At 40.4% G+C, this 13,941-nt stretch overlaps 1 protein-coding gene across 5 annotated transcripts in view; it reads left to right on the top strand.

Annotated features, from left to right (window-relative positions):
- PPIL6 (peptidylprolyl isomerase like 6) overlaps positions 1-9,881 on the top strand; it is a 32,997-nt gene extending 23,116 nt beyond the window's left edge. Inside the window, exons 7-9 of one of the 5 annotated variants that reach the window (XM_032858282.1) lie at positions 1,709-1,844; positions 6,573-6,651; positions 9,787-9,881. In XM_032858282.1, coding sequence (XP_032714173.1) covers positions 1,709-1,844; positions 6,573-6,651; positions 9,787-9,852 — 281 coding nt within the window. In that variant the 3' untranslated portion in view covers positions 9,853-9,881. The other 4 variants (XM_032858285.1, XM_032858284.1, XM_032858286.1 and 1 more) reach the window with 4 other exon arrangements.
- Positions 9,882-13,941: the final 4,060 nt, after the last annotated feature.

Raw genomic sequence — 13,941 nt, 5'->3', positions numbered from 1 at the left:
TAAGTAGATAATCTGTTCCTGCAAGGCTGGGGGTCCACTCCATACCCCAAGTGAGCTGTGAAGGAGGCACCAAGGGCCCCGTCCTAGTGGCAGCTCATGCTGAGTTCATATGGGAGGGGTCACTACAATCTGTTTCAGAGCAGAAACTCCCACCAGTAACTGTGTAGAGAACAAGAAGGGGAGGGTTGGCTCCCCTCCCCTCCGTGGGAGCTTTCCAAGAGTAGAAACGGGTGGAATTCTACCCAAGGGCTTTACCTGGTGTGGCAGAGTCACCAGCTGAGTCCCCTCTGTTGTGCCGTCACTGCCAGTCTTGAAGTGACAAGCCTCGGGTCCTTAAGTTCCATGGCAGCACTCTGTTAAAACAATCATTATCATAATTATTTAATTTTCACACATTTTTTTGAGGTGAACACATTTTAAATTTGTAAGTTAAGGGCTGCCTATACCTACATATTAACTTTAAAAGTTAATGAAACTTTAAAAGTTCTCCCATAATTACAGAATTTGGGGTAAAAAAATGTTATGCTATAAAACTTTCTTTTTTAATGTTTACAGAATTTAAAAAACATTTATCATATATCTAAGAACAATGACATATCGTTTTGTTAAAACTCTGAATCTTTACTTTGGGCAAAGTAATTTTCTATAAAATTAATGGATTATTTCTTAATTGCTCTGAAATGAATACGGAATTATACAGACTCGTTTGTACAAAAGTGCTTTATTTGCATTTCACAAGATTTCAGAGGTTTTTACTCAGTTGCAATTTAACAAGCTAAAAGCTACTACTACGGATATGGCTTAATTGCTTAGTTGGTTTAGCTGTGAAACTTCAAATGCTTAGCAACTGCATCTTCAGAAAATCTTGACACTTAATGCTCATACCTCTCAATTACTCCCAGAATCTAAGGTTATTGAATGAAAGCTTTTCATGAATTTCTCTTCTACCACTTCCTTCTGTGTTTTTGAGTTTGGAGGTAAAAGTAACCTCATGCTAGAAATGCCACATCCTGAAAGAACAGCTTGATTCACCACTATACACTTCTCTTCACTTGTTAACTTGACACACACACACACACAAAATAAAAATAAAAATCACTTTCCACAAAATCTTGGTCAATCTATATAAAGTTTGAGATTAAAATTTATTTAAAGACTCCAAAAAAAATTATGAATCCCCTTCGTTTCATCACCAACATTTAAGCCCACATACATACCAGTTAATGTACTAGGAGGCCCTAGGAGTAAGGCTATCCTGAGACAAGGTGCCTGGCCTGCACACACTAGAGAAGAAAAGCCATGTGAACGATGGCACGGGTCATAAAGACGACCACAGAGGTCTGTATAAGATGCTGTGAGGGGAAGGGTCAGATCCAAAAGCCATCTTGAAGAGGGTATTTTTAATGATCACATTGGTAGTTTGAATGAACTACTACTGCCAAACAGAACAAAAAAATGTGCTGACCTTTATTCCTCAGCAATGTACTTCCTTTTACATTATTAATTTAAAGCACTTCCTTTTACATTATTATTTCTTAGCACACTTGTTTTTAGCTACAATAATGATAAAGTAAATATAGAAAAATGTTCAAAATAGTTCTAACGAAGATTTTCTAGCTTATCTTTTTTAACAGCCCAGTTGGAGTGAAATATGAAACAATATAATTTGGAAATATTTTAATGAGCTACCATTTACTGTCTTTTCTAGATGAAAACTTTTCAATTCCTCATAATAAGAGGGGAGTTCTTGGAATGGCAAACAAAGGCCGTCACACCAACGGGTCACAATTCTACATCACACTACAGCCAGCACCCTATCTAGATAGAAAATATGTGGCTTTTGGGTATGTACACTATAAGTTTGTCTATATAATATATATATATATGTGTGTGTCTATATATGTCTATATAATATAGATATATATGTATGGTTTGGGGCAGCTGGGTGGCACAGTCAGTTAAGTGCCTGACTCCTGATGTTGGCTCAGGTCATGATCTCAGGGTTGTAAGACTGCGACCCAAGATGGGCTCACCATGGAGTCTGCCTGTCCCTCTCTCTCTGCTCCTCTCCCTGTTCATGCTCTCCCTCTTCAAATTAAATAAATAAAATCTTTTTTAAAAATGTGGTCCACATAGTTTATGGATAACTGAAGATACAATTTAAAAGCAAAAATAATACAAATAGAGACAAACATTTAGAATAAATATTTCATAAGAAGCTTGCTATCTATAAAAAACACAGAAACCATTAAGGTCCAGCCATTATAATGTCCTGACTATCCATCCTTCTATCTTCAGCCTCAAGGATATTGTCATTCTTATTTACTATGAGCAATACCATAGTGCTTAATCACATAGAAATATTTAGATGCAGAAGTGAGGTGAAGCCATTTAAGTGCCTGTCCATGAACACGGTGAAGAGATATATGAAAACTATCCAAATTACAAGTAACTTTTTTAACTGAACAATTTATAGTATGGAAACACCTCAGATGTAATAATGATTAGAATATTATTAGTAAGTTGCTAATAGGCATGTGGATCTAAAATGGATGATGGATATACTCTTTATCACTACAGTGTATATGTCTCTATTTGATTAGTGGAGTGAATGTAAGTTGAAGTTTACTTGGTCTTCCCTGAAATGATGCAGAGTATTGGTATTTTTCTGAATAAGTATTAGATTATTCCAGCCACTCCACAGGGATAATTACTGACTCTTCATCCCATGAAGAAATTTCATAAGTTTTAATTTAAACCACAATTATCCCTTCAGTGTAACGCAAGTGATATTTCTAGACTGAAAAAGCAGAAAGTGTATTTTCATCCAAAGGAAATTTCTTTAAAAAGATGACTTTATATTAATAGATGCATAACCTAAAATGATGTATTATCTTTTATTTTCCCTGGTCCTAATAAACTGTGTTCTGATTTTGAAAATGTATTCTTCAATGATTTAAAATCCAAATAATATTCACAATTTCTTGGATCATTTAAGTGTCTTCCCATCATCTTAACCACATGATTAGGTGAACCTTCCTGTCTTTCCAAAAGGTGACTTCCTCAAACACAAACATGACTACTTCAAAATGTCTAACATCTCCTTCTTCACTATCTGCCCTCCTCTCCAGATGCATACAGCTGAAAGTCTAGAGTGGCATTCTGGGCCTTCATTATCTGGCCCCACATCTATTTCAGCTTTCCCTTCTGTTCGCCTCCTGACTCCTTCATTCAACCAGCGTTTTATTAGGCACCTACTATACGCCAGTCATGGTGCTCAGTCGTGGGGAAAGAGAGAAGAGGCACAATTTCTACCCGTTAGGGAGTCTACAGTGTATTAGAAAACCAACAACTCTAAGCCAGTGAGACACAGGCTACAGCAGTTCTGTGAAGAGTGCACTGGGGATACAGGAAAGAGGGAAGATAGCTCCTCTAGCAAAAGCGAACACAGATCCCTAGAGGATGGCAGTGGAGTGGAGGATGTGGTCTCCTTTTGATGACTGTTATTTTCCATGTGATTCACCTTCCTCCAGGGGAATCTTGCTCACTCAATTTTGTTGTTGCCGCCACACTGGTTTTGGTGGTGGTGGGGGGGGAGCACTGCACCTCTTTTATTGTTCTAGCCCAAGTATCATCTCGATCGATCTCTTAAATCTCCAAATCAGAGCTGAGTCTGGGCTGGAATATTTAAATAAGACCTTAGAGAACACTAGGGAGCAGAAAGGTGATACCTTAACAGGCAAGTAGATACTCTGACCAAGTCTAACTTCTTCAGGGGTACTGTCCTTCCCCACTGCAGGGCTGCTTCTGGTGTTAATGCTTTCTATCATCTCAGATCGTCCCTGGGTTTATGTGAGTTTCTGGAATCCGAGACATGGTTAGCAAGGTCCAGAGAGAGACAGACCTTCCTTTTGAGCCCTAGTTCCTGGTACATGAACTTGTCCCTTCAGATAAATGACACTAGGAATGCTCTTCAGGGGAGACTGTCTTGCCCATTGGCTTCATAAGGAAAGAATGTCAAAACACAAATCTGTAAAATCTCCATTCATACATGGTAGATGGGGTAAATGTTGGGGACAGTGATGGGGGAATTAATTTTATTATAGGGGACTCCCAAATGGTGTGGGCATAGAAAGCAGCATGAAGAGGTGAGATAAGTATTGAAATTCAAGTAGAAGTTAGCCAGAGAAGGCTGAAATCAAAATGAGTAAAATCAAATTTTGGGAAGAGTGAGAAGCCTTTGCAGAGGGGCCCTAAGGAATAAGGAGAGCCTCTTATCTACAAGTCATTTGTTCTGGCTAGAGCTTAGCACCCCAGGGGTGAATGGACAGAGAGAGGAGGGTAGAGAGGAGGAGACGGTCAGGCCCAGGTCCCAAAGGCTATTTGTGCCATGCTATTAAGCAGGGACTCCCACCCAAAGGGGATGGGAAGCTATGGAGGAATTCATTGGGAGCAACATGACTAGGTTCTCATTTTGAAAAAATTCTTTTCAGCAGAAGTGAGGAATTACTTGGCAAAGGATGACAATGAAATTGGAAAGGCCGGTTAAGAAGCCTATGGCTTCTACGGCACTATGATAATAGTGCCATAAATGAAGTCCTGGTCCAAAGCACGGGCAGTGCAGAGAAGTGAGGGTAAACAGAAAAAGATTCAAGCGATAACTCTGAAGTTAGATTCAACAAGACTCCAGTGACTCTTTCAATGGTGGTGGTGAGATCATGGAAGAGTATCAGGCAGTGGTATGTCACAGAACCTTCTGCAGTGATATAAATGTACTAAAACCTGCGCTGTCCACTATGACAGCTGCTGGCCACATGTGGCCACTGCCCACTCCAAATATGACCGGTACAGCTGAGGAACTACATTTACTAAGTTTCAAATTTAAATACCCACCTGTGGCCAATGGCTACCATACTGGGTAGGGAGAGTCTAGAGAAACTCCTAGGATTTTTAGAACTGCTTGGATGGTTGATGCCACTCACCAAGATAGGGAGTACGAGGATATGGAAGAGAAGATCATGGATTTAGGATGGACAAGTTATGTTTCTGATTAGGATACCTACAGGGTGAGGCAGAAGGCAACTCTGGGATACCGTAAGTAGGTATTCAAGGGGGGCAAGGCCGGAAATAGAGATTTGGAAACTCACCATGGCAGCTGACCTATAGCCAGACCACAGTACCATCACTCCCAGGACAGCCTCTGGGCCTTTGCTTATCTTGTTCCTTTCTGCCTCTCTAAAGTCTGCCAAAATCCTTTCAAGGCTTAAGTCAGAAACCTCCTGATTACCAGAATCAACATGCTTCTTTGTTCTCCTTGGCACCCTGTACGAACTGGCATCTTCTTTTTTAACACCTGTCACAGTGGAGAGATGCACATAGTAAGTGCTCCTTCAGTATTTGTGAGACCAATCTGGAGAACAGACCCTACAGCCTCTTTGGTCAGAGGTGAATCTGTCCATTTGTCCCTTGCTCATCCTCAGAATGTACCTTGTGTTGGGCTCAGTGTCCTGGTGTCTGTTGGGGACAGCCAGAGGCGGACGGAGTTGCCTAGAGCATGAACAGTGTCAGCACTGCTGTGTGCCTATAAAAGTTCATGAAACGGAAACTGTACCTTCCCCTCAGCCACTGCCTCTGCTCAAACAGTGCCAAAGGGAACCAGTCCCGTGTTTAGCGCTGTCTCTCTAGCCTGTGTTACTCTCTTTCAGTTGATAGAACCATCCTAAGTCTAGTTCCACTCAGGGAGTTCTAGCTCACGGCCAGCGAATGTCTACAGAGATCCAAACTAGCATGGCTCTGCGCTTTTGTTCACGTATCCAGTGGCGTTGATGAGGTGCCTACTCGGTGCCCTGCCATGTGTTAGGCATTGAGTACTAAGTAAAAGCATGAACTATGTCCTCATGGGAGAATCAGAAACTAATCAAAGCAGCATAAATGTCAAATTAACCTTGACAACTCCTATAAAGATGACGGGGAGCTTGGCATAATCAAGGAGCGATGAGGAGCGATGTCAAACAAATTTTGGGAAGTAAACTGAGTTTACTGAGTAAACTGAGATCTGAAGGAAAACCAGGAGGTGGGGAGCAAAGGGAAGTTGGGGGCAGGAGCACAACAGATAGACACGGCAGGGAAGCAACATGGGATACTGAGGTACTGTGAAGTCAGTCCTGCTGGGGCAGAGAGCCAGGGAGCATGGCCCAGGAAAGCACTGGAAGGCAGCAGGGAGGCAGCCCATGGCGGGTCATGGTGGAGATTTTTGGTCTTTATCATAAGGATAATGGGAAATTACTGAAGTATTTTAAGCGGGGAAGTGAGATCAGACTTGCAATTTTTTTTTTAAGGTTTACATTTTTAAGAGATAACCCTGACAGCAGTGAGGATGACAAATTGGAAGGGTCCCAGAACGGATGTGGAGGAACCGTGGCAAAGTGGACACATCTGGAACTATTTATACTTATGACGGATAATCTGATTTACAGGAAGTAGTCATAGCTAAGCAGAATAACACTTGATTTAGGGATGGAAGCTAATGTGAAAATTTATGACTAAATTCTCCATTTTTTCCTCCAATATAGGCAACTGATTGAAGGAACGGAAGTTCTTCAAAAATTGGAATTGGTTCCAACAGAGAATGAAAGACCAATACAACAATGCGTAATTATTGACAGTGGAGATCTTTATGCCTGATTTTCATATCCGTATTCTCTGACAACTTATTATTATGCATCTGATCAGCTGTTTCTATATTTAATTAAACAGTGCTTGATAAAATTTAATTTGAAAGCTGTAAAGATGCTGTAGGTTGGCCCTCCCAACACCCAGTCCCTCCCCATTTTCCTTTCTTGTCTCTGCCACAGACTATAAAAGCAAAACACTTAATTTCCCACCCTCCTTTGCAGCCAGTAGTGGCCATGGAATACCATCTCGCCAGTGAGACAAGAGTAGAATGCCAGTGATCCTGCCCCTTCCCCCAACCAGCCTTGAATGCAGACAGGCCAGAGCTGTGAAGGAAAGGCCAAGAGAACTGGAGATGTCAGCCCCAACTCTTGGGCTACAGAACCAATGCCAGCAAGTACCTATCTCTGGCTTCTTACTGTGAGACAAATAGACTCCTGCTTGTTGACGTTACTATTGGCTGATTATTTTGCTACTTGTAGCCCAAACCATTCTTAGCAGCAGGACCTAATGGCCTTCCAATCCTATAGCACTTAGAACGGAATTATGTTGTCTGTGAACTACATTTCTGCCCTAAGAAAGTTGGTAAATAACCAAATAGAAAAGAGGCAATAGAAAAATTCACTGTAATATTTCATAGTTTACATGCAGCATTCAGAAAAAGGCATCTATCTGACATGAAGAGAATGCCTATCTCTGAGCCACACCAACCATATGAAAACCAAAGGCTTGGGTTAAGCATTCCAACGCAAATCAGCCCTGTGGTCATTGACTCCTGAGATGTTATTGGGGATCCTGCTTCATCAGCTGCTCCTTAACCTGAGATTCTTAAATCCACCACGAGGGGAGCTTTTAAAACACAGACTGCAGGACCCTGTCCTTGATCTACCAAGTCAAGGTCTCTAAGTGTGGGAAAGGGATTCTGTTCATTCATTTAGCTCAACCTAGAGGATCCTGTTTGGCCAGCTGGGCACTAGTCATTTAAAAATCACAGCAAGACGTAAGTGACTAGTTTCAGCCTCCTCTTTGTAGTTACTGAAATGAGTGACTCTGTTGGTGGTGACCTTGCTCAGCTGCCTCCACCACTGCTGGCACTGCATTCATACTATGCCCAAAGCCATTAAGATTTTGGGTTTTTCTTGCCCTTTGCGGAAGGTCTGTCTTCCAAGAATGATCTCTTAAGCAGACAGGCCTCTAATTGATTTGGGGGTTGCCAAAAGGAGGTATATGCTTTCTCTGACTTTTAATTTTGAAAGGATTATAAATTTACAGGAAGTTGCAAAAATAGTACAGAGCAGTCCTGTGTGCTGATCATCCAGGTTCTCCAATGGACATATCTTACACAACAACTATTGTACAATATATAAACCAGGCAATCGACATCAGTACTATGTTATCATTTTATCATGTGTAGATTCATGTGACTGATACCGCAGTCAAGTCACGCAAGTTTTCAAAAAGACCTCCCTTGAGCTACCCCTTTATAGTTACACCTACTCCCCTGCTCTCCACCATCCATCTCTAACTCCTGACAACCAAAATGTGATTTTTTTCTTTTTTTGTTAAATCACAGCTTTATTGCTATTTGGTATATGCCTTTATAGTAAGATTGGAGGTGGATGGGGAGAAAGCATACTGCCTATGTCACATTCTCAAGTGACCCAGAGGCAGCAGAGTGTTAAGAATGTGTATTCTGGAGCCAGACGGCCTTGGTTTGAATCCTAGCCCTGCCATTCCCTAGATGCATGCATTTAGGCAAGAACTTCCCTGTGCCTCTATTTCAGATCTTTATGTCAAAGCATAGCACCTACCAAACAGAACTGTTGTGAGGGTCCAAGGAATCAATAATTTATATGCAGGATCTAGAACAGAACCTTTTTATGCTATATGTGCTCATTAAATGTATGCTTAATAAATTACTGGTATACCTTCAGGAGTTGGCCTAGAAGTTGTATTTTTTAAAAGCTCCTCAACGACTCTGATTAATAACAAGATTTGGGAAACACTAAAGAGGAGATAGTTCTTCTTCCTCTGTTCTGAAAAGTTTCCGCCAACCTGAGAAGTTAAGCTGTTTGCATGAAGTCTCCAGATCCTCTCTCTGGGCCTTTGGATGGGTTCCTCTGGTCATTCCGGTGACATTTCAAAGGGGAGCTAGGCTTGCCACAGGGCCTCTCACCAACTAGTGAAGCGTGTGATGAACGAAACTGATGCTTTGCAGAGATCCTAGTTAAAACAAATTAACAAGCATTAGTCATGTAATAACAAGCAGCACAGCAGTTATCACTTGCTCTTACTTGCATGAACCCATACACTAGGGAATTAAGCATTTTATCTGATATTGTGAAAGAACGGAGATATCTGCATGGGTGTAAGAAACTGATTCCAGCTCCCTTTATTTTTCAACTTACCTGCAATGGAAAGGTAGATCTCTACCGACTTTCTAAAGGATGGCAAGTTCCCGGTCCCTTTGTCCACTCCCACCTCCTTCTCTCAGGCTGTGTAGTAACTTAAATCATAGATTTGTATATGCAGTGGTTCTTCTTACCACCATTTAAAGGTTCACACAGTGATACTTCTGTATTAGAATGTATTCTGTATCAGAACATGTATGTTAGCCACGTAATTTGAAGAAACTGATTCAAAGATTCAAAATCTTATCCCAATTTAACTCCAAATACGACTTAAACCAAATTGACTTTGATTTGATTCAACAGAAGGAATTCTAGACTGTTCCACGTCTACAAATATGAAACACATTCTGATAATTTATACAAAATGTTATATGATCTTGCCCTAAGTGCTGATATGGCAGAGCCAAACTCATATCCTGTAACTTACACTAAGTCATGTTAATAAGGGGTGTGTGGTATCTGGACATTTTTTCTTATTATGGGAGATTTGAGATAAACATTTAAAATTCTATCTAAAGAATTGTTTGTCCCAACTGCAAACCATGCCCATTATTTGTTAATGAACTAATGGTCTGGCAACCTCAGGATTCTATATTGAGTTTTTGTACTTCATACATATCTTAAATTAGGAAGTGTTTTAGTTCTAGTTTACCTAGTAATGTAGCCATCAAATAACTTAGTCTTTCACCTTCCTCATTTGTAGAAAGAAGAGATCGAAGTAAAGAAGCTGTTAGCTCTGTCTGACTCTAAAACTTTAGAGATTCTCTGAGTAAATTTACGAAATCAGTAACAGTACTACTTACTTTGGGTTTCAATTTTTGTAAAATGAGGGTATATCTATCTCACAGTGGTTTGAGGGCTGAGATAATATGTGAAGACACTTCTGATGACACTTGACACATAGCAACTATTCAATAAAAATGAGCTTCCCTTTTGGAATGTTAACCCACAAAACCCCGTCAAGCTGCCACTGACCAAAAGAATATCATCATCACCACTTCAAGAAACCCCAAGTCTCTCTAATGCTCAGTCTTAGCTCATCACTAACATCACATTTTCAATTGACTGGATTTATTCAAAAGTATATCCTCAAAATTAAAATGGATTGCAATCACAGCTATTGATATGCTCTCTTCATTTTTAAAAACTACTATGTTAATTATATAATCTACCACCCTTCCTAAAATGGAATCTTAAATTGGGCCAATCTAGCCAGCCATCTCTCAAATAAATTTTATATATCATACAAAATATCTGAAAACAACCTTGAAAGTTAACATATACAACATGAAATACGAAGTTTGGTATTTGATTAGAGGTCTTTGAAAATGTGATAAATCACAGGTTTTTCTACTTCAGTGTGCATGAGAAACGCTTGAGCCTATCAACAAAATATGGGTTCCTGAGTCTCATCCTAATTTCTGATCCAGTGGGTCTGTAGTGGGCCAGAGAATCTGCATTTTTAACATGTTCCACATGGTGCTGCTGCTGCTGCCCTGGAGACCACACATTAAGAACCACCGGGCTGGGCTGTATTAAAGACATATACAGGAATGCCTGGGTGGCTCCCTAGGTTAAGCACCCAACTCTTGATTTTGGCTCAGGTCACGATCTCAGGGTTGTGAGAGATCTCAGGTTGTCAGGCCCTGCACAAGGGTAGAATCTGCTTGGGATTCTCTCTGTCCCTCTCCCACTGCCCCTCCTCTTGCTTGCATATGCTCTCTCAAATAAAAAAATCTTAAAAAATAAAAAAAAAAAAAAGACACGGGCGCCTGGGTGGCTCAGTGGGTTAAAGCCTCTGCCTTCGGCTCAGGTTATGATCTCAGGGTCCTGGGATAGAGCCCCACATCAGGCTCTCTGCTCAGCAGGGAGCCTGCTTCTCTTCCTCTCTCTCTGCCTGCCTCTCTGGCTACTTGTGATCTGTCAGATGAATAAATAAAATCTTAAAAAAAAAAAAAAAGACTGGTATTGGGAGACTTGTGGTATGCAGGTACATGCAAGAAAAAGTTATAACATGCAAGTTGTGACAACAGAATACAATGAGGAAAAATGGTAAGACAAGAAACTGATTTCATCAAGGTAGCACAGACCTATGCAAACACTGACAAATCAGAAGGGACAGCAACTAGAGGCCTGGTTCAGGGTCCTGGAGCATCTGCTGGACTGGAGGTGAGCCCTCCAGCTGCAGGAGAAGCAACAAGGCAGATGGGTCTTAGGTCAGGGGGACTGGGACACGTGTACTGCTCAGCGCAGTGCCCCCTAGCAGTCAGGACAAAATCCCTTGAATATTTTAAAAACCAGAATATCCACCTGGGATTCCTTCTGTTTTCTAAATGACTGAGACCTGTAATGGAAAAAGAAAAAACTCCAGCAGACCCAGGGTTTGAAGCAGAGTAGAAATAAAAATAAGTATGTCTCAGGTGCCAGCCTAGAGAGAATCTACATCCAAGAGTTTTGCATTTGTACCCTGCCCTTACATATATTTGTAAAACAAAACAAAAACTTTACATGTTTTGCTGGATGTCATCTTGCAGAGGAGTCACTATTAAGAACTGTGGTAATTTAGAATAGTTCTCCACAGGTTATAATGTAAAGCGGTCTTCTCAAACTTTAAAACACATGTACATATGGACTTCCAAAAAAAAAAAATTATCATTTGGGAGGTCTGAGGTGAGGCCCAAGATTCTGCGTCTCTAACAAACTTTCGCGATATGAATGTATTAGTTCATGAACCCATACTCTGAGAAGAATAAAGCTGTGGTTTTCAACCTAAACTGAAGATTAAAAACACCTGGAGAGCTTTGAAAAATCCTGATGCCCAGGCATTTTTCCAGAGTAATTAAACTGATACCCTGGCATCAGGATTTTTCAGAACCTCCCAGATGATTCCTATGTTGAGCAAAGGTTGAGAACAACTGCTCTTAAATGTAACCTACCACAGTCATGGAAGAAATACCCATAGCCAGTGACGAGCTTCTCTAATGATGGCATCTCTAGGATTTTATCATCAATCCTAGTCACAGTGTTAAGAGTAAGATAGTAAATCTACAATTTTAGCTCACTATTAATCTTTGATTCATTACAATCCTTTGTTGAAACTTACTTAAAATATTACAATGTTTAACGCATGTTGTTAAAACTGTGTTATAAATGCCAGACCTTGCTCTGGAACAGTGAAGTGACTTTGGAAGCCTTCCCTGAGCTAGTGCAACAGATGCCACGTAACATAAAATAAGCCAGTGCTTTTCTAGCCTTAAAACAAGGCAGTGAAGTGTCTTCTTATAAAGACTATAAAAATCTGAAGACTAGAGTTGAACACCCAGATGACAAATTGTAAAACAATGTCCTCCACAATCGGGCGTATTCCTCCTAGAGTGTAAACAAGATGATCCACGGCGGTATTGGGAAAAAACACAACTTCTATTGTGTTTTTAACCTTAAAGAGAAAAACCCACAAAGTTGACTAGTGCCTTCCTTTGTCTGGGTGTCAGAGAGTCAAATGCTTACTGTGGAAGCCATACCCTGAGAAGAGGAAGCAGTTCACTGAAGGCTGATAATGGGACCTCATTTAAATATTTGGCTGCACTTTTTTTTCCCCCAAGTTCCAGAGGGCAAACCATTTAATTACATTTCACAACAAGAGAAGAACCATTGTGACTCAACCAAATACAGAACATAGTTCTCTCCAAATTCTACACAAACCACTATTTTCTTTATTTAATTTGATGAACAATGAAATCAAGTTTTCCTTTTTAGCATTTATCTAAGATGTAGAAATAACAAAGTAGGTGCAATAAAGTAGGTGAAATATTTAATAAGATTATACAAACATATAAACAACAAACTGTGAAAAAAGATAAAAAGGCTCTCATCTTCAAACAACCCATTTTTCTAAAATGAAAACAGTCAGCTTTCCAATGGGGAAAATGATCTGCAGTTGAAATAAAACTCCAGAGCAGCGCTTAAGTTTTCTGCACTCGTTCTTTGCAATGAGAAATGATTACTTAACAGAAAACTTAAATTGAACAGCATATATAAACATCCATATTGCTTTTTTTAGTTAAGGAAGCAATATCTAGTGATCTGTCAAAGCAGATTTGTATTCATGAATTTTCAAAAGACCTACAACACAGCCATGTCTTCTTTGAAAGTCAATAATTCTGGCCATAGGTTGGATCGGTCAAACATTGTCTCGTGTTTACATCAAGCGAATCGCCAGCTAGTGTAATCAACAGAACTAATACTCAGAGACGAAGGTACAAAAGGACCCCACAGATCAGATTCTAGCAAGTTTTAAAGCCTTCAGCTTGAGGCAAAAAAAAGCTAAAAACGTTTAGAGTCAACTTTTTTGTGGTGCTTTCATAGCAAAGCAGATCTCATAAAAGCAATTAATATTCGTGTGTTATTTTATTAGGGTAAACGTGGATAATTAAACTTGCCGGATAAATGCAAGTAACTGGGGGGAAAAAAACCCGGCACTAAAAGCAGCTTTTATAACCCAATTTCTACTCGTTAATATAAGCGCGGCTGCGATTGTGACTGTTTTGTGAAGCTGGACATCAGGTGGCGCTAACCCTTCCTAATTAAGCTGGAGCAGTCCCAGCACATCAACGGGCATTTCAAAATCCAGTCCTGATGTCAAGCACCGAGTTTCGGGCAAGTCACTTTGTCTGAGTCTCGGTTTCCTCACCTGTAAAGTGGGTTGGGGACGGACCAGATGGATTTCCAACCCAGCTCGTCTCTGATTCTCTGTAGTGGTGGTGGCGTTGACTGACTGCGGCTACCGCTGATTTAAACAGCAAAAAATTCGGAAAAGACAGCCTGGGCAAGTGGGATAGAGGTAGACAGTGTAGACAGA

Source organism: Lontra canadensis, unplaced genomic scaffold (assembly GCF_010015895.1).
Source record: "Lontra canadensis isolate GAN:19392208 unplaced genomic scaffold, GSC_riverotter_1.0 scaffold14, whole genome shotgun sequence".
In the NCBI taxonomy this organism is placed as follows: domain Eukaryota; kingdom Metazoa; phylum Chordata; class Mammalia; order Carnivora; family Mustelidae; genus Lontra; species Lontra canadensis.
The sequence above is the reverse complement of the archived record's forward strand: the minus strand, read 5'-3'. Positions and strand labels throughout refer to the sequence as shown.